Genomic DNA, 19,833 nt, shown 5'->3' with positions numbered 1-19,833 from the left:
TTTTTTAAATATTTTTTATAGTGTATTTATTTTTAATAGTGTTATTTTTCATTAAAATTATTTTTCAAAGTATTTTCAAAATGTATAAAAAAAATAATTTTATAAAATTCGGATAAAAAAAATCAAATTTTTACTATTGCTACAGTACCACTATAGTGACGCTACAGTGCCCCCAACGGTCAGAATTTTTACCGTTGCTAAAAAACACACTATTGTTGCTACAATGAACTTCATCGTTGTTACAGTGAATTTGACGGTTGCTATAGTGTTGCTACAATAATTTTTAGAATGCTTAAAAATAGCTCCAAATTCATTTTGGAGAGCACATTCATTGCTCATATTGCCTATCTAAAGTACTCAAAAGCTCCTAAAAACGCTCAAGCTAATTTCCAAGCAATTCAAGACTCTCGAAACATTATTTCATATCCACCGAAGAGTCATAAGGCAAAAGGAGAAACGTTCTTCAAGTCTTCTACGACAAATCTGAACTTCTCCATTTGAGGTTATAAATTTATTTATTTATTTAAATATTATTGCTTTGTATAATTTGTTCTTAATTGCTTATTTGTATCCAAGTGTGGATAAATTATTTATAACAATTAAATTATCATTGTGAATTGTATAGGTTTTGTAGAACCGTTAAAATTTAGGTGAATCTAGTTTTCAAGGTAAGTTAGGAAGAAAACCTTGGTGTTGGTGATTTTCTTACAACCCGTTATAATCTAAGAGTGTATCTAATTTCTAAGGTGAGATAGTATGGAAACCTTGGTGTGATTAGTGAAACCCCAAGAGTGGTTGAGACCTTGAGAGAGTGGAGTAGGTGTGTGTGTGTGTATGTAGACACCAAACTACTATAAATTGTCTTATGCCTCATTTATTTATTCTTGCTATATCTTGTGGCTTGAAATTTATTAATCTCAAACTCACATATACATAGTTATAAAATCTTATTTTGTTTAAAATTAAATAATAAGAATTTAATTAAAAATAATAATTTATATATTCTTAAAAAAAATAATTAATCAATAATATTTTAAACACTCAATTCACCCCCCTCTTTAGTGACCATACCTTAAGTGACCAACAATCCCATTCCCGCGATAACCTTTCTTCCTCTGGAGAGACTTGTTCCCTTCCTATAAAGACTTTTTCTCTTTCCGGAGTAACATTTCCCCTCTCTGGAAAAACTAATTTGTTCCAAGGTAGGTTTTCTTTCTTTCTGGAAGAAGCTTTCTCTCTCTGGAAAGACTCTTTCATCTCTCTGGGAAAGACTCATTCGTCTCTTCGGAATGGATCTTTTTCTCTCTGGAGAGAAACCTTCGTCTCTCCGAAAGCTCATTCGTCCTTCTCCTTTTCTTCTCAAGCTTTTGCCATTTCTGTCATGGCAGGTAGAAAAGTCTACTTCTGCACATACTATAATACCTAAGAAATTGGGATTACTTGAGAATAAATCTTTTATTAGAAAAATAAAATTTCGAGAAAGATTGATATCTAAATAGCCCAAAAAATTGACCAAATTGACTGTAGGGAGTGCCCTAGAGCTGAGACATCTAAGGAAAATGATACGACATTGACGATGATCCTGAGATAGGATTTATGGAATTGAAAGAAATTGGATCAGAAACGATTTTCGGTACAGTTAAAATACAACTATGATTTAAGCTAAAAAATCAAATTGTTGTAGGGGACTACCGGGAAGTCAATGGAACCTTGAGAGGGCTTCGATTTTTCATAATGATCAACCCTGTGGTTGTTCCAAGATGAAACAAAGGTCCTGTGAGGGCACAAAGATGAAATTGTCCTTATAGAGTAAGTTTGAAGTTATTAATCTTGCATTTTAAGTATTGTAATAAAAATTAATTTGATGTTTGATGATGTAAATGCAATTACAGAATTTGCCTAAGTGAAATAGAAATGAAATATGGAGATTAATGAGTAAATTTCTCATATATATATTAGTGTAATATATATATATATATAGTGAGACAGAGGGCAAATTTGCAGCATTCGAGGGTATGCCGAGGGAGAAAGTGATGGCCAACTATAAATGGTGCAAGTGGATTGCTAGAAGTGATGGCTGGCAAGAGCTTGTGATTAAGTTTTGGATGCAAGTGAATATATATATAAGAATGGAAATGGAAGAAGCTAAGAGCAAATGATCGAGAGGTTTGAAGCAGAGAATTGACGAATGAGAAAAGAGAGACTGAGAGCGAGAGATCGAGATAGAGGCTGGTGCTGGCTGGATTTGCGGCGGCTATGGAAGCTAAAACGCAGCGAAGCAGCCAGCAGCCATGGCTGACCGCAATGGAAGCTATGCAAAGAAATGGTGAATGGCGGTAGCTGCGCGGGTTGCGGTGGAGGCCAGTGCGGCGAAAGCAGAGGTCGAAGGCAGCCAGAGTTGGTCGCACGGCAAGCAACAGCCATGGCAGCAAGCTTCAAGCGGCCATGGCAGCCTACTGCAAGATGGTCGCTCGTAGGGAGACTGGCCGCGGTGGAGCTAGCTATGACCGGCAATGCTGGCCGTGAGGACGACGACAGTCGGCGTGAGTAGCGGCAAGGCTGGCTAGCTCACGGGCAGCGGCAGGCATAAAGCTAGTTCGCGCCCAGGGAGGAACAGGGAAGGAAGAAGAAGAAGAAGAAGAAAAAAAAAAAAAAAAGAAGGGAAAAGAAAAAAAAAGAAAATAGAAACAAATGGAGAAAAATCCCAGAAAAAATCTCTAAATATTCTAGGAATTAATTTGGAGCTAGAAGAGCACGCCTGGAACCAGAAATTGACCAGGCATACATTTAGAGATCAAAGCACGCATACCGAGAAAGCCTGAGAGGCTAAGTCAAGGTGAGTAAACTTTTCTAGAAAATTTTAGAAATTTAGGAAAGTTATTTTATGAATTGATATAGAGAAATATTTGAGAAATATTTAGTTTGAATTTATTGAGAAAAAATAGGAAGAAATAGAAAGAAAAATAAAGAAAATACAAGAAATTATGAAAAAATATGTTTTAATGTTTATTTAAATAAATATGATGATTATGGTGCTTTGAGTCTTAAGTTGAAGTGAGTCGTACAAAAATCAAGGTCGGGCACACAAACCAAGGTAATGCACGTTTTTCGAGGAGTACTAAAATTTGGGCATTGGGTGAGTAGTTTTATCCTAAATTTGGTTTTGTGAGTGGTTTTTCCCAAAAACTCATATTTGTTATGTTGAGCATGATAGTCACAAAATTTATGATCATTTTGTCATATTTGTTCATATACTATTGCATGGAAAGTCATTATTTTCATATGGCATGATGTTATTAGCATATTGATATTTGTGCATTGGGATGGGATGTCACTCTAATAGTGTAGTTGTAATTCCCTAAGGGCAATTGATGAAACAACGTTAGGATTATCTTGAAAGCATGTTAGGATTTTGCCTATGCTTTCTTACCGGGCAAGAGGGCCAGGGAAGTTACACTAGGGCATACGGTTGTTCATGTTTTTGCATCATGCATTCATATATCATATTATTAAACCTTCACTAGAAAATTCATCTTCTAATTAAGTTATGCCCCTAGAACATTCAAATGTTCCAGTTGAGACTTGCAATTAGGGCAAGGAAGTGGTTGAGATGTGACAACACGTGGTCACGTGTCCGATGGACTTGGCAGGACGATTCCAGTATTTGGCTTCTTTAGGAAGATTCGGTTATGTTTTAATCATGTTGAGAGATTTATGATCCATCGATAAGTTGTCTTGTTAAACGTAAGAATGTACATATTACGAATAAGGTTTTGAGAAATCGATCATGCAATATTGTTTAATGTTGTTTAAGGTATTTATTGGTTATCTTGAGATATCATTTGACTGTATTAGAGGTGCTTAATTGTTATGGTTCAATGTATATTTGAGGTATTTAGTTGTTATCTCTTGATGATAAGTCTCCATGTATTTAGTTTTGAAGGGGTACTATGGTACGGATTCTTATGTTATAATTTAAGTGAATTCGGTTATGTACCATATTAGGTTTCGATTTTAGCTTCCACATTTGTAATGAGTACCTGTCTTAGTTTATTGATTCTTATTTTGGTATGCTAAGAAGGTAGAGTGGGATTGTTAGGGAATGATTTATATTGAGTTTATGTAAAATATATATATATATATTCCCAAAATTCCTAAGTCATTTAACGCTCGAAAAAAGCGGGGCGTTACAGTTGGTATCAAAACTTAATTTTATTTGGAGACTTAGATAAGTCTGACTTTGAGAAGAACTGTTATTTCAGTTGAGGATTCTCATAGGTTAACCCTATTTTGAGAGTTAGGGAATAGCAACTTGGAGATTTAAGAGGTATGATATAGTTAGAACCAATTATTAGAAACCCAAGTGGAGACTTAAGAGGAAAAGAGACTAATGGTTCATAAAATGAAATCCCTATTTGGAGATTCGGGGATTGACGATTGAAGTCCTATAGGTTATTGATTTGAGGATCTAACTTTGTTAAGTGATAGAACAACTAGTCAGATGGACTTAGTTATTGAAGTTAGGATCTGATGATTTGATTCGAATGTAAGGTTGAGTCGGTAACCATGATTATGGATTCAAGAGATTTAGATACTGTTGATTTGAGGTCATTAGTTGAAATCCTTACGATGAATGATATAACTGGTGGTTATCGGGGATGATCGAATCCTTCAGTCTAATGTGACATAGACTAACCATTGAGTTAGGATCAGATAGTGAATATTTTCGAGGTCCATTTATTGACGTTGAAAATGAGATGCATAGATCGAGGATATAAGGGATTGGGTTAAGCAAGAGACCGAATGTGGTCAAACGATGGCGTATGAGTTATGTTAGTTGATGAGGCGATAGTGGTGCAACCAAAATGACTTGTATATATAGGAACAAAGACCCTAATAACGTGACAACACTATTGGTTTAGTTGCAGTAACAGGTCTGGATCTAGGGACCCATGTGTAGAGGGCTGAGGGATGGCTTGCGATAAAGTACATGAGACCTATCAACCGAGACATCATAGTAGACTGCATGAGAGACGATCAGATGCTAAAGATCTGGGGCAGCACAGTAGGGTTTGTACCTTGTATGGGGTCTATAACGCCCCACTTTTTCAAATACGCAATAACTTGAAATATAATTAAGACATCACCTACGGGCGTTATGGAAACCCTTACTAACGGAAGCATTGGATCGAACCTGCGAGCTTAACCAAAGCTAAATAAAGGGGTTTCCACTAGATTCCTTTATACGAACAGGAAACGCATACAACTTTCAATAAACCCAAACGACACAACTCACTACTTGAAGTTATAACTGCAATACATGCCCAAGCTAGCGAATAAACTCTCATCATGGCAACTTCCCCATACAACATTTGAAGTGTGTCATGACCACCACAACAGTACCGCATATCCCGTATACCCACTAATCTATGGTATTACAAAAGTACATCTTACTGTACATATACATAAGAGCAACCGTAGGACACCCACACACACCTTTTACAACCTTGAGCATCCTAGTTTCTATTACAATACATCACTTGGTTACAAGGGTACATAATAATGAAATAAAACCTAAATCTAGACAAGCACCACCTCTTTGCCCTTGCTTGAATTAGAACCTGGATCACCTGGCACATCTGATATACTTGGGATGTTGAATGTCCCAGGGGTATGAAAAACCTGAGTTAGATAATAACATCTAAGTGAGTGACTCAGAAAAGGAGAGTACATGCGTGCAAATGCAATAATGCTATTATGAAATCCACTCTTGTGGTAGCAATGCCAAAGTGTTGAAATCACCCTTGCGGTCATCATAGTCACCCCTGGCTCATCGTAAGAGCATGAGATCTTCCATAATGTCTCAACAACTAGCCACAGTCTTCAACATGAACATGATATATGACAAAGTAGAAGAAATATGCATAACCAAGGGAAAATATGACATGTAAGCCATAAAGGCATGATATGCAAGCCAACATCCACACACAAGTGAAGCAACAAATGCTCAAAGTATCACAAAACATGCAGGAATCACTCACCTTGACCAATTACCTTAGGAAGCACAGTTCACAACGAGTGGGATGGGTTTTCTCACAGTTTTTCTTACTGCTTTGCACGAACTTCGAGAAGGACCCGAAAACTCCGTCAAGGCCCATTCTCCCTCATTTCTCCCCTGATTTTCTCCCTTCTTTTTGGTAGCATTTCCTCTCTCAAACTCCCTTCCTTTTCCTCCTTTCTTGGTGCCCAAAATGAATAACCCCAAAGCCCTTATTTATAGGAAACTTCGACGAACCAAATCGCGCCATGTGTCGCGTCATCATTCCATCCATGAGCATCCAATTAAAATATGCCATGTGTCCCTAGGGATTTGTGCTTCCACATGTTTAATTAGATTTTCAAGATTCCCCATCATTACATCCCACATGGTAAATTACCTTTTCTACATTTCCCATCATTACAACTACATCCCACACAGTTAATTGCATTTTCCACATTTCTCATCATTACACTTCAAATCCTATCTCTAGGTGGCCAATGAATGCTTGCCACACATATCCTTAGGGATAAAGTTTGGAGACTTTTGTAAACTTGAAAGCTAAGTAAGCTTTTCCTTAGCCAATCATGCAATGCCACCTCAAAGGGTCATTATGAGCCATCATGTGACCTTATCTTATCTTCCAAGTGGCCAATGGTTGATTGCCATGTGTCCTTGAGGATAAGGTTTGAAGACTTTTGGAAGCTAAGTCTTGAATTTCAAAATGATCCAACGATGGATTAAATGTTATTTGAGATCCGCAATCATGACTTAACTATATTGGAATAAGTTTGAAATCCGCAATCATTACTCCCAAATGATTTAGTTGGCCTAGTTCATTATTCCAATGATCTAGCTAGAGGTTTCAAGAACTACACATTAGCCCAAACTTTTTGGGTAATTTACACTTAGGCCCTTGCAACATGGTCCCTGGACCATTTTTAATTGCACTTTTGTAATACCCGGTATTAAATAATAAGAGAATTTTTGAATATACGGGTTAAAATGATATTTAGCAAAGTTTTGGGCCTAAGTGCAATATTCAAAACTTAAACGAAAGACGAATGACTAGGTTAAGATGAGCCAATTGAGGAGAAATGGCACAATTGGGCGATATTTACTAAAAAATCAAGAGATCTCGAAGGGTTGAAGTCAAAAGCACGCAATTAGGAGAGTTCGGGCAAAAGTGAAGATTTTGCAAAATATCAGTGGGAGGTCGAATCGACGAATTTTTCAAAAATTCCAAAAGGAAATGGAAAATATAGAACTTGAGGGTCGTTGTGGTATATTTAGAAAGATCAGGGACTCAAAGGAAAGGGCCGAAATGTCAAATGAAGAAAATAGGGGGTGAAAATGCAATTTTGTAAAACTTGCATAGTGGGAACGCGACCACCGCACATGGCCGCCGGCAGCCACCTCTGGAGGCATCGGGAAGGTCGCCTAAAGGGTGCTAGGGTAGCTTCAGGTGATGATGAAGCTGCTAAGGCTTGCCATTGGCCAGAAATAGCCTTGATGCGATCGGATTTAATGGCGGAAGTGACCGCCGATTCGGCCAAAATTTTTAAGGTCCAAATCTCATGATTTAGGGCTATTTGATCGATTTAGAAGCTAGATTTTGGGATAAGGAGATAAGATCAAGCAAGATTTGGTGGGTTTTGGCGTCGAAAACGGGTATAAATAGCCAACCAAGGCCGAGGGTTTCAAAAAGAATCGAGAGAAATTCAGGGCGTTTGGGCTTGAATCGAGGCGCAAGGATAAGGGGCTTTTGTTCTTAGTGTTCTAAGGATTGATTCTGGAAAATTTGGGAGCGTTTGGTATAGATTTGGAGGGATTTTGGAAGCTTGGCCGGAAAGTTAAACCGCCGCCGCCGCGACGTGCAACTGGGTTTTAAACCCACATCCGGCCACTTTTTCCGACGATTGAAGGTTCCATTGGGGTAGCCTTGAAGAGCACTACAAGCCCCTATAAGAAGTTAGGGCATTGGACGTCGCCGAAATCGGGGAAGACGACCGGAGAAGACAACTAGACGGCGGCGCGTGGCTCCCACTCGTAGGACCTCTGGGTGGCGCGTGAGGGCGCGTGAGGTAGGGTTTTTGTGTGTTTTTAATTTCAGAATTTAGGTAGAAATATTTTAGGAATTATCATGGAAGAATATTTTGTAAAAATTGATGTTTGGTATTTTTAATGAATTTCTGAAGGTATAGATGTTTGAAAAATAAATAAAAATAGAAAAAATTATGGAAAAATAGAAACGTTGATTCCAAAGTTCTTAAATGGTGAAATAGGAGTCAATTGGGTCGTTGGAAGAAGGATTACGCAATTTTCAAGGAGTGGCACGTTTTTCGAGGCAAAATTCAGACTTTTCCGAATTGAGGTGAGTGGTTTGATTCTAGCTTTACCTTGTCTTGAAAGTGTTTTTAAGTGCATTTGGTGAGTTCTAGTGAGCAATTATACCCTCCTAGACTTAGCTTATATTACAAGGTTTTTGCTTATGGTCATGGTGTCGATATTCGCTACATTGCATTAACTGGTTTACTTTAAAATGTTAGTGCATGGCGTGTGAATTTTCATATCATTTGGGGTCTAGTTTCATTACATCGTTGGGTTCATATGGGGCAGGACGGGGTCTTCTTGAAAATGGGACACGGTTAATCCTGGCGATCGGGTGACACGGTAGGGCACCTGGGGCCGGTACTGGTGATCGGGTGACACGGTAGGGCATCCGGGACTGGTAACCGAGTGACACGGTAGGGCACACGGGGATTAAGTATGTTAGGGAAATTTCTCAAGTTTGACGTGTCTTGCATATTGTCGTTTAGTATGCCATGCTCATGTGTCTTTCATGCATTATATAAACTGTTTCATGCCTTCACTTAGATGTTTCATCATCTAACCTGGGTTATGCCCCTAGAACATTCAACGTTCTAGTTAGGGACAGCTGCGAGGTCAAGGACGAGGTCGGAGAGCCAACAGTGTTTATGTGATAGTCATTGTATCATTTGATAGCATAGGAACTTATTTTGCTATATGTATGAACAATCGTACGTCGGTGTTGTAAACATTTAGTAACGATGTTATATGTATGTTGGTAGGGAACATCTTGTGTAACATGTGGCAGGCCACATTATTTTGATGGTTAAGTATTCCGCTGTATTTGAAATGTTTCGTTTAGTTGTGATTATGCTAATGTTAATTAAACGAGTAAGACTGGAACTCTCGGGGTATATATCTGCATGTGGAGATTGTTCTTGAGATCACAGCGGGTGCCGGCTGTAGTTTTGCGACGAGTGTTTCATCTGCATGTGAAGATTGTGCTCACAGGCACCGCGAGTAACAGACTTGGAGAAATAAAAAAAAAAAAAAACCCCGGGAATTTCCTTATAGTGACACGCCTGTATAGGGCGGGGTGTTACAATTGGTATCAGAGCCCTAGGTTAAAACCCTAGGATGGTTAGGCTAGGTTATTGAACTTAACACAGCTAGAATTGATAACTTAGAATAAGATTATAGATTCTAGGTGTTATAAGAGAACTTTAGGAGACACTTGTTTGAGATTTCTAAGAAAATCTATATGTATTGTTAGTAAGCAATGGTGGACCAAGTGCTGTTGTCGCATTGGGCAAATAGGATCGAAGCTCGAGGAAACCCGCAAAATGAGGACATGAATGTGTTTCTACTTGCAATGGAGGAAATTATTGATGATGTGCCCCCCAGCTACCAACAGATGGTAGATTTATCAGAGTTTCAAATCGGTTTTCTTATTGATCAGCTGGAGGGGGAATGGAAGACTTTTGCGCAATGCTTGTGGCAAGACTGGGAAGACGACTCTCTACGTGAATTCTGCGCAAGAATGCGGAACGAACATCAGGATCTACTCGGGGACGTTATGGATGAGGAAGAACAGGCAGAGATTGCTGCAAATCTCGCGAATGAGGTCATATATATTAGCTCTGATGAGGAATCAGATGAGGAATCTCAGGAGGTCCAAGATGATGACGAAGGACCCCTGGTAGCATCCGACAGTGACGAGGACCACAAGGAGTCATGGATTTGGAGGCCGAAGAACTACTGAGCAAGGCCGAAGAAATAGCTGATGGATGAAGTGATATGTAAATATAAAATAAAATAAGATGTTATGTCTATTTTCCTTTACAGTTGTACTAAGTTGTTCTGTTTTGTGGGATATTATAAAGAAATAAAACTGTCCCCTTTGTATAGAAACAATCTTGTCTTGAGTATAATTTATTTCCGTGATTCACTTCAGATGGTGGATACACGAAGGCTACGGGACGCAGCTCATGACGAAAGTGGGAGAAGAGAAGGAAATAATCCCGAAGATCAGGATGATCGTAGGAATCACCTAAGAGGGAACAGAAGATACGTCAGGGAATCGAGCTTCAGTGATGACCGGTTTGAGTGAACGGAGCGATTTTTAGAAAATATGCTGACATACGTGAGTCAGGAGGAGCCTACTCGGCACACGACCACGGCATTGGAGCGGTATCGACACTTGAGACCCCCTGTGTTCAAAGGAAGGATTGGCGATGATCCTAGCTCAGCCGAGTATTGGCTAGAGCAAACCGAGAAACTACTTCAACATCTCCAGTGTAGTGAAGAGGAGAAGGTAAGGTGTGCAACCTACACGTTGGAGGAAGAAGCAGGTCGGTGGTGGCAATCTACCAAGCGTTCAATAATGAGGTCACACAAGGAGCGTGAGGCTAAAGATGAGGATGCACCAATGTATACCTGGGCAGGATTCAAGGCAGAGTTTAACGCCAAGTACTTTTCTAAGAGTTTGAAGGAAGAAAGAATCTGGGAGTTTATGAGGCTCAAGCAGACGGACGAGATGTCTGTGAGCCAATACGATAATCGATTCATTCAACTGATTAGGTACGTGCCCATGTACGAAACTGACGAGAGTCAGAAGGCACAAAAGTTTGTTTCAGGATTACAAGAACATCTCCAGCAAGTTTTAAGTGGATGGGACATTGAAACTTACAAAGAAGCATTGCACCGAGCTTTGACCATTGAGAGAAATCTGACACGAGCCAAGATAATTAAGACAGAGGAAGGAAGTAAGAGCGGTAAACCGGACAGTTCGAAGACTCAACCAAGGGATGACGGGAAGTGCCCTTGATGTAAGAGGAAACACTTTGGAAAAAGATGTGTTGTAAAATGCTACGGATGCGGTGAAGAAGGCCACATTGGAAGAAACTACCCAAAGAACAAAGCAACGCCCCAGGTTGGGTATCAGGGAAAAGTGGTGTGTTACAACTGTGGTCAACCAGGGCATATCTCGCAAGATTGCTCAAAAAGGCAAAAGATGGAACCATCGAGTGGAAGTGCACAAAATGTTCGTCCAAGTCGAGTGTACAATCTGACTTGTGAGGACGCTGAGGCCGATCCTGCAGTTATTGAAGGTACACTGTTCTTTTCGAATATTCCAGTTCATGCTTTAATAGATCCAGGTGCTACGCATTCATTCGTGTCGCATGCATCAGTAGAAGGATTACAGTTAGAACCTAGGGAATTGGGTTATCAAATGGTAATAGCCACTCCTATGGGTTCAACTCTAAGAACTGCGGTAGGATGCCGCGAGTGTAATTTTAATATGGGATCGAAAAGTTTCAAGATTGATTTAGTGGTGTTAGACATTCAAGATTTCGACATAATTATCGGTATGGATTTCCTATCGCTACATGAGGCTAAAATAGATTGTAAGAGTAAGACCGTGAGCTTACCCAAGCTTAACGGAGAGTGGATTGTGTTCCAAGGTCAAAATAGGAAGATTAAGAGAGAAAATGGCATGACTTTGCACACGTTACAGACAACCAAACCCAAATCAGGAAAGAAAAGTCTCGAGTTGGAATCAGTGAGGGTCGTGAATGAGTATCCTGAGGTATTTCCCGAGGAATTACCAGGATTACCTCCCCAAAGAGAAATTGAATTTTTGATAGATCTTGTACCAGGTACACAGCCAATATCCATACCTCCGTACAAGATGGCCTCTGCTGAGATGAGGGAATTGAAGGAGCAATTACAAGACTTGACTAACAAAGGATTTATCAGACCAAGTGTGTCACCCTAGGGAGCTCCGATATTGTTCGTGAAAAAGAAAGATGGTACCTTACGTATGTGTACTGACTACTGACAGTTAAACAAGGTAACCATAAAGAATAAGTACCCGTTGCCTAGGATTGAAGAGTTGTTTGACCAACTTCAAAGAGCTAGAGTATTTTCTAAGATAGATCTTCGGTCAGGGTACTATCAAATGAAGATCAAACCGGAAGATGTACCCAGACTGCATTTCGGTCACGGTATGGTCACTACAAATATCTAGTGATGCCGTTTGGATTGACTAATGCACCTGCTGCATTTATGGATTTAATGAACCGAACTTTTAGACCTTACCTGGACAAGTTTGTAATAGTGTTCATAGATGACATTTTGATATACTCTGCAAGTGAGAGTGATCATGAAGAACATTTAAGGATAGTCTTGCAGACTTTAAAGGACCATAAGTTGTACGCCAAGTTCTCGAAGTGTGAATTTTGGCTTACTCGAGTAGCATTTCTTGGACATATAATTTCTGCAGACGGTATAGCTGTCGATCCAGCAAAGATAGAAGCGGTTCAAAAGTGGCAAGCACCTAAGACCATTGGGGAAATCCGAAGTTTTCTTGGACTAGCAGGATACTACAGAAGATTTGTAGAAGGATTTTCAAAGATATCTGCTCCACTTACTCGATTAACGCAGAAAGAAGTTAAATTTGAATGGGATGATAAATGTGAACAAAGTTTTCAAGAACTTAAGGCGCGATTAACTACGGCACCGATTTTAGCAATGCCAACGGAGTCAGGAAAGTTTATGGTGTATAGTGATGCTTCGGGAATAGGGTTGGGATGTGTTCTAATGCAAGATGAGAAAGTAATCACTTACGGATCTCGGCAACTGAAAAGACACGAGCAGAACTATCCAACTCATGACTTGGAATTAGCAGCTATAATATATGCCTTGAAGTTGTGGAGACATTATCTCTACAGGGTACAATTTGGGATTTTTACGGATCATAAGAGTTTGAAGTACATATTTTCTCAGAAGGAGTTAAACATGAGACAAAGAAGATGGATGGAGTATTTAAAAGATTATGATTGTACCATTTCCTATCATCCAGGAAAGGCGAACATAGTTGCAGACGCTCTTAGCTGAAGAAGCTCCGAGATTGTGGCTAACATGATGATCGAGGAATTTAGCCACCTGACAGTAAGTGCTAAGCCTAAACCAAACAAGGGATATTTGGCAAATCTGACAATTCAACCTGATGTGATAAATCAAATCAGATCAGCTCTTCAAACAAACACAAGAAGAAGTCAGTGGATAGACGAGAACGATCAAGTTAAGGCACCTGAATTCAGTTACCGTGATGGTATACTTTGATTTCAAGGAAGAACATACGTGCCAAGAAATCAAGGTCTAAGACAAGTTATCTTGGGAGAAGCTCATCGGGCAAGATACACAGTACATCCAGGATCCACAAAAATGTATAAGGATCTTAGGGAAATTTATTGGTGGCCAGGAATGAAAAAGGACGTGGCACAATGTGATACCTGTCAACGTATCAAAATTGAGCATCAGCGTCCGAGAGGAAAGTTACAACCATTGGATATTCCCGAGTGGAAATGGGACCACGTCACTATGGATTTTGTGACCAATCTACCTCGAAGTCCCAAAGGAAACGATGCTATTTGGGTAAAAGTGGATCGACTGACCAAGTCGGCACATTTCTTGCCTATTAAGATAGGGCAACCGACTCACGCTCTAGCTCAGCTGTACATTGAGGAAATAGTACGATTACATGGAATACCTGTAAGTATAGTGTCAGATCGAGACCCACGATTTACGTCAAGATTTTGGGAAAGTTTCCATAAGTGTATGAGAACACAGTTGAAGCTCAGCACAGCTTATCACCCTCAGACTGACGGACAGTCTGAGCGGACAATTCAAACGCTCGAAGACATGTTGAGGGCATGCATTTTGGAATTCTCGGGAAGTTGGGAGAAACATCTACCATTGGTAGAATTTGCCTACAACAACGGGCACCACAGCAGCATTGGAATGGCTCCCTACGAGGCATTATATGGGCGAAAATACAGAACACCACTCTGTTGGGTAGAAACTGGAGAAGTAGGATTAGTTGGACCCGAGATTGTTCAGACTACTACTGAGAAGATTAAGCAAATACAAGAGAAAATGAGGATAAGTCAAAGTCATCAGAAATCGTATGCTGATCAACGAAGGCGAAACCTGGAATTTTTGGTCGGTGACAAGGTATACTTGAAAGTTTCTCCATTTAAATCCGTGATTCGAGGGAAAAGGAAAGGGAAATTAAGCCCAAGATACATAGGACCCTATGAGATTTTGGAGAAAATTGGATTAGTGGCTTACAGATTAGCTTTACCTGTGGCATTATCAAACATTCACAACGTGTTTCATATGTCTCAACTACGAAAACATGAGCCAGACCCTACGCAGGTACTTCGGAATGAGACCATTGAGATACGAAATGATCTAACGTACCCTGAGGAACCAGTTCGAATCCTAGATCAAAGGGATCAAGTCTTAAGGAACAAGGTTATTCCTTTGGTAAAGGTACTATGGGGCAATCATGACGAAGAAGAGGCAACTTGGGAACGCGAAGAAGAGATGAAGATTTCTTATCCGCATTTATTTTGATACTGTAAGTTAGTAATTTCGAGGACTAAATTTCTTTTAGAGGGGGAGGATGTAATACCCGGTATTAAATAATAAGAGAATTTTTGAAGATACGGGTCAAAATGATATTTAGCAAAGTTTCGGGCCTAAGTGCAATATTCAAAACTTAAACGAAAGACGAATGACTAGGTTAAGATGAGCCAATTGAGTAGAAATGGCACAATTGGGCGATATTTACTAAAAAATCAAGAGATCTCGAAGGGTTGAAGTCAAAAGCACGCAATTAGGAGAGTTCGGGCAAAAGTACAGATTTTGTAAAATATCAGTAGGAGGTCGAATCGACGAATTTTCAGAAATTCCAAAAGGAAATGGAAAATATAGAACTTGAGGGTCGTTGTGGTATATTTAGAAAGATCAGGGACTCAAAGGAAAGGGCCGAAATGTCAAATGAAGAAAATAGGGGGGTAAAAATGCAATTTTGTAAAACTTGCATAGTGGAAACGCGACCACCGCACATGGCCGCCGGCAGCTGCCTCTGGAGGCGTCGGGAAGGTCGCCTGAAGGGTGCTAGGGATTTGCGACGAGTGTTTCATCTACATGTGAAGATTGTGCTCACAGGCACCGCGAGTAACAAACTTGGAGAAAAAAAAAAAAAAAAAACCCGGGAATTTCCTTATAGTGACACGCTTGTATAGGGCAGGGTGTTACAACTTTTTTGTCCCTAAAAAATGGATAAATTATGCTAATACCCCAAGATTTTTAGGTAAATTACACTTTTACCTGAACTTCAGTATTTACAATTTTACCACTGGCTCAAAAATTGAACCTTTGTCTCAAGGCTTCTATAATTCCTTGAAACGACCTATTTCCTCAAGTATTAAAACCTAACAATCTCAAGTATTACCTCATTTTTTATTTTGAAAGTCTGGGGTGTTATAGGGTCCAAGTTCCAATGGTCTAGGTGCAAGGTGTGCCATTAGCTTGTTGATCGAGGCCAGAAGCCTAGGGAATCGACCCAAAATTATATGGATATTGTGGAGACACGATCTAAGGAAGAAGAAGCAAGTAATGTCTTGAATGTGGACCATGTGTCCTATTTAAAGAATCACATTAAGGTTCGTGGTTATGAGATGAACATTATGAGGCTCGAGGGATAGACCTCGGTGTCTAGTGTGGCAATGCTAAGTGAGATCGTGAGCGGGTCATGGATATGGTTGGGTTGCATAGTAAAATCTATCCAACAAGTCAAATGGATATGGTAGATCTGATGAATGCTTGTGAGTCGTGTAGGCATTACCCCATGTGGTGACGTGATCACCAGCCTTGATGAGGGCCTAAGATGGACGTTCTTGCAGAAGGAGTTAGACTTAGGGCAACGATAGTGAATGATAGTTCTTAAAGGACTACGACGAGACCGCCTAGTATCACCCGAGGCATGCCAGTGTGAGGGTGGGAGTAAGCCTGCTATGTGATCGAGGTGATGGTGACAGCTTGTGTGCTGACTGACGATAAGTGTAGTGTCTAGGAAGAACTAATTTAATGGTCGCGTGCCGATAGTCAGTTGAATCTGAAGAAGGAAACACATGAGGCAGTGGAATCTTGGTGAGCGAGATTTCGGGTAGTAAAGCATGGTCAGTCAAAATGTAACGCCCCGTATTCCCAGAACGCGCATTACCTCGAGATTTCGGGAATATTTTTTTTTTCCACGTCATACACACAACATAAGCCTCTCAATATACATACCTTCATCATAATCATTTCCCGACAATCCTGATTGTACCTTCTCAGCATATCAAAATTTAAAAATTAATAGACTAAGACAGGTATTATCAATCACATCAGCGGAAACAAGATCGAAACCTCAATGATATATAACCAACAAATTCCTTTTACAGTAAATAACGAAATCGATGTTTCACATGAGAATGTCAAAATAATACATAACCTTTGAACATCATAATCATAGACAAAAATCTAGGAAAACTAAACATAGCAGCTACATCCCGACGACATCATTTCCCTTGGCGCCACTACTTTCACCTGGAACGTTTGAATATTCCAGGGACATAGTCCAAATTAGATGCTGAATCATCTAAGTGAGAGTTCAAAAACATTTTCATGAAGATATATAAAATCATATATAAAATTGACAAATCCTGACATGCCCCAGCCTAAGAGAATCCCACATAGCACTTAGCCCTAATCGGGGAAAATGCAATCTCTCTAAAGGCGACACGACCACATTGACCCATTGACAAAGACAATCCTGCTTAAAAGGGACAACCTCGACATATGAACCCGGGAATCACCCCATTGTCATTGTTAGGCATTACGCTCCTACTCAAAAGCATTCCAAAACCTAACGCAACCCTAGCCCCAAGAGTATCATATCAGCACTATCCCCGAAATCAACGACACCTTAGTATTAATGCTATTGCTCAAAGGAACCTGGGGTGGTGTCCACTCTCAACCCTGCCACTTGAGCCAACAACTAGGGTGGTGTCCACTCTCAGCCCCGCCACTTGAGTACAGTAGGGTGAAGTCCGTCTCAGTTCTGTCCCAAGTGGGTCACATAGCATTAATCATTGGCACGCATCTCAAGTGCTGTCACTCAAGGGCCATGTCACAGGTTAACCTCCCGCGTCCCACATGGACAATACATAACATGCCAATGCCGAAAATCATAACATGCATAACATAAAATCAACATTTTTACGTATGCAATTTACCATACGAAATTCAATGCATGCGTAAATAATCGTTTGGACAAACCAACCACTCACGATAAATCAAAAGTGATTAAAAGTAACAAGAATATGCACAGGAATTGGATTGAACAACTCACAGGAAACCATTCACATGCCACAAACAGGTTTTTCTAATAGAACCACTCACATTGGGCTAAATTCAAGATTCCTCGAAATGCGTGCCCGACCTCGATTCTCATGCTAGACACCCTATAGTTCAACCTCGAGCTTCAACGATACCCTAGACATCATATGCATTCAAAGGAAAATAAATATGTATTTTTCCAATTTTTCTTCTTATTTCCTCTATATTTCTCTTCAAAAATTCAAATAAATACCTACTCAAGGTTTTTCCTCGATTTTTCTTCACAATAATTCATAAATCAATATTCCCTGACTTCTAAAATTTTCTGAAAATTTTCCTATACTTCTTCCTATTTTTCATAAGCCTTATTTCCCTTGAAAATTACAAAATGACCATTTCCTCCAACATTTTTCAAAATTTTCTTCCACCATAATTTCTAATTTATTTTTCTCAAAATAATAAAAAAAATTCCAAAAAATACCTAAGCCTTCACGCACCCTCACGCACGGGCGAATAGTGCTGCGCATGGCAGCCGTGCGTGTATTGCACGCGCTCTTTCTTCTCCGGCGAGTTGGTCGCCGACCGGCGCCGGAATCCTCCCCCAATCACACCAGCTGGAAGCTCTCTCCTAGTCGATCATGAGGGTACACTTGGCTGCCCGAAATGACCACTAGAGGGCCTCCAAATCCCACAAAATCAGTCCCGATCTGGCCACCACGCCCGAGTTTCCAACCACCCTTGAAACACTCTCAAATCACCTCGAAAACTCACGAAACTTTCCAGAAACGGTCCTCTCGCCTCAAGGATCAAAAGCCTCTTATTGGCTTCCTTCGATTTGGCCTCAAGCTCGAGCAATTTGATGCTTCAAAATCGACCAAAACCCCTTACTATTTATAAGCCAAAATCGACCCCCACGTGGCAAATTTTCGGCCATAGCTTCTCCCACACGCCTCCTAGACCATCCTTGGCCATGCCCTGATGAGATTGGGCTACCAAATCTTTGGATTTTTTGGCCAAAAATCGTGGCCAAATCTACCGTGCTTGAGCAGATTTTTGAAAATTGCATTTTGGCCCCCTTGAAACTATCTTTTGCATTTTGGCCCTTATCCTCAAGTCCTTGACTTATCTAATAATTCCATCAAGTCCCTTAAGTTCTAAAATCTTCATTTCGCCCCTGAAAATTCAGAAAAACCATTGTTTCGACCTCTCTCGGACAAAATCAATAAATTACACTTAGGCCCGATTATACACTAGATCTTATGCTGATCGAAAAATCCTTATGTTTCTTCTCGAAACCACTTAAGGGTTGTTCCTTATATTTAATATGGCCCTACTCGGGGTCCTGTTGACTTCCTGGGAATCCCTTACTATCATTCGATTCCTCAGCCTGAATCCTAGCTGTACCGAAAACTGTTTCAAATCTGATTTCTTTCTATGCCATAAATCTTACACTAAAGCCTTGACGATGAGTTGTGAGATGGCAATCTCAGTTCAAGGTAGAGTTCGGGTACCTGAAAGGCAAGAGTTGTTTGATAAGTCGTAGAACCGTAAAATGAATGATAAAGAGACCTAGTTAATAGAGGTTGTGACTACGTTTCAGTATACCAAATGGACCTACAAAATCAGGTAAAGTTATCGATGGTCAACCTGACGAGGAGAACTTGAAAGCACCATGATGAATGGTGGATTGAGAGCCATAGTTGCAAAGAAATCAAGTTCACGAAAGATGAATGGAACCAGATATCGTGATCTGATTCAGCATCTTCGTAGATAAATCAGGTTAGGATTCCTAAGGAATTTCCTAAAGGTGATTTCAAGGGCCATTGAGGATCTAAGGATTCATGATGAAACTTTAGAGTTTTCAAAAAGAAATCCAGCGAGGATTGGAGTACCGTAGGTGACATAAGTACCTACTTGCTCTAGCTGGTAGTATAGTTATGGATTATCGTCGTGAAGATTGTGTGAATCTTTGACGTGATTGAGAGGATCAAGTAATGACAGATGTGCCAAGATGACGGGTTGTAGTAGGAGAAGTTGCATACCTAAATCAATTAGAGATCCGAGATTTTTGATTTTAGAGAATGTAACTCTTATATGGATAGACGGTTAGTCTAGGTAGCCTGGTAGGCAAATTGAGAGATGTATAGCTAGACAATAATTAAAGTGATGTCAGGAAGTTATGATTATAAGGAGCCTATTGATATGTGGCACAGGCACTTGCGGTTAGTGAAAAGCCGTAAAGAAATTGAGGT

At 40.0% G+C, this 19,833-nt stretch overlaps 2 protein-coding genes across 2 annotated transcripts; both read left to right on the top strand.

The window, feature by feature from the left end:
* Positions 1-10,478: 10,478 nt before the first annotated feature.
* On the top strand, positions 10,479-11,174 carry LOC127802127 (uncharacterized). Its single transcript, XM_052337821.1, has one exon. The coding sequence runs from the start codon at positions 10,479-10,481 to the stop codon at positions 11,172-11,174; it is 696 nt and encodes a 231-aa protein (XP_052193781.1).
* A 186-nt stretch (positions 11,175-11,360) lies between these two features.
* LOC127802126 (uncharacterized) lies at positions 11,361-12,125 on the top strand. The gene has a single exon (XM_052337820.1). The coding sequence runs from the start codon at positions 11,361-11,363 to the stop codon at positions 12,123-12,125; it is 765 nt and encodes a 254-aa protein (XP_052193780.1).
* Positions 12,126-19,833: the final 7,708 nt, after the last annotated feature.

Source organism: Diospyros lotus, chromosome 5, assembly GCF_014633365.1.
Source record: "Diospyros lotus cultivar Yz01 chromosome 5, ASM1463336v1, whole genome shotgun sequence".
NCBI lineage: Eukaryota > Viridiplantae > Streptophyta > Magnoliopsida > Ericales > Ebenaceae > Diospyros > Diospyros lotus.
This window is presented reverse-complemented; position numbering and strand designations above follow the sequence as displayed.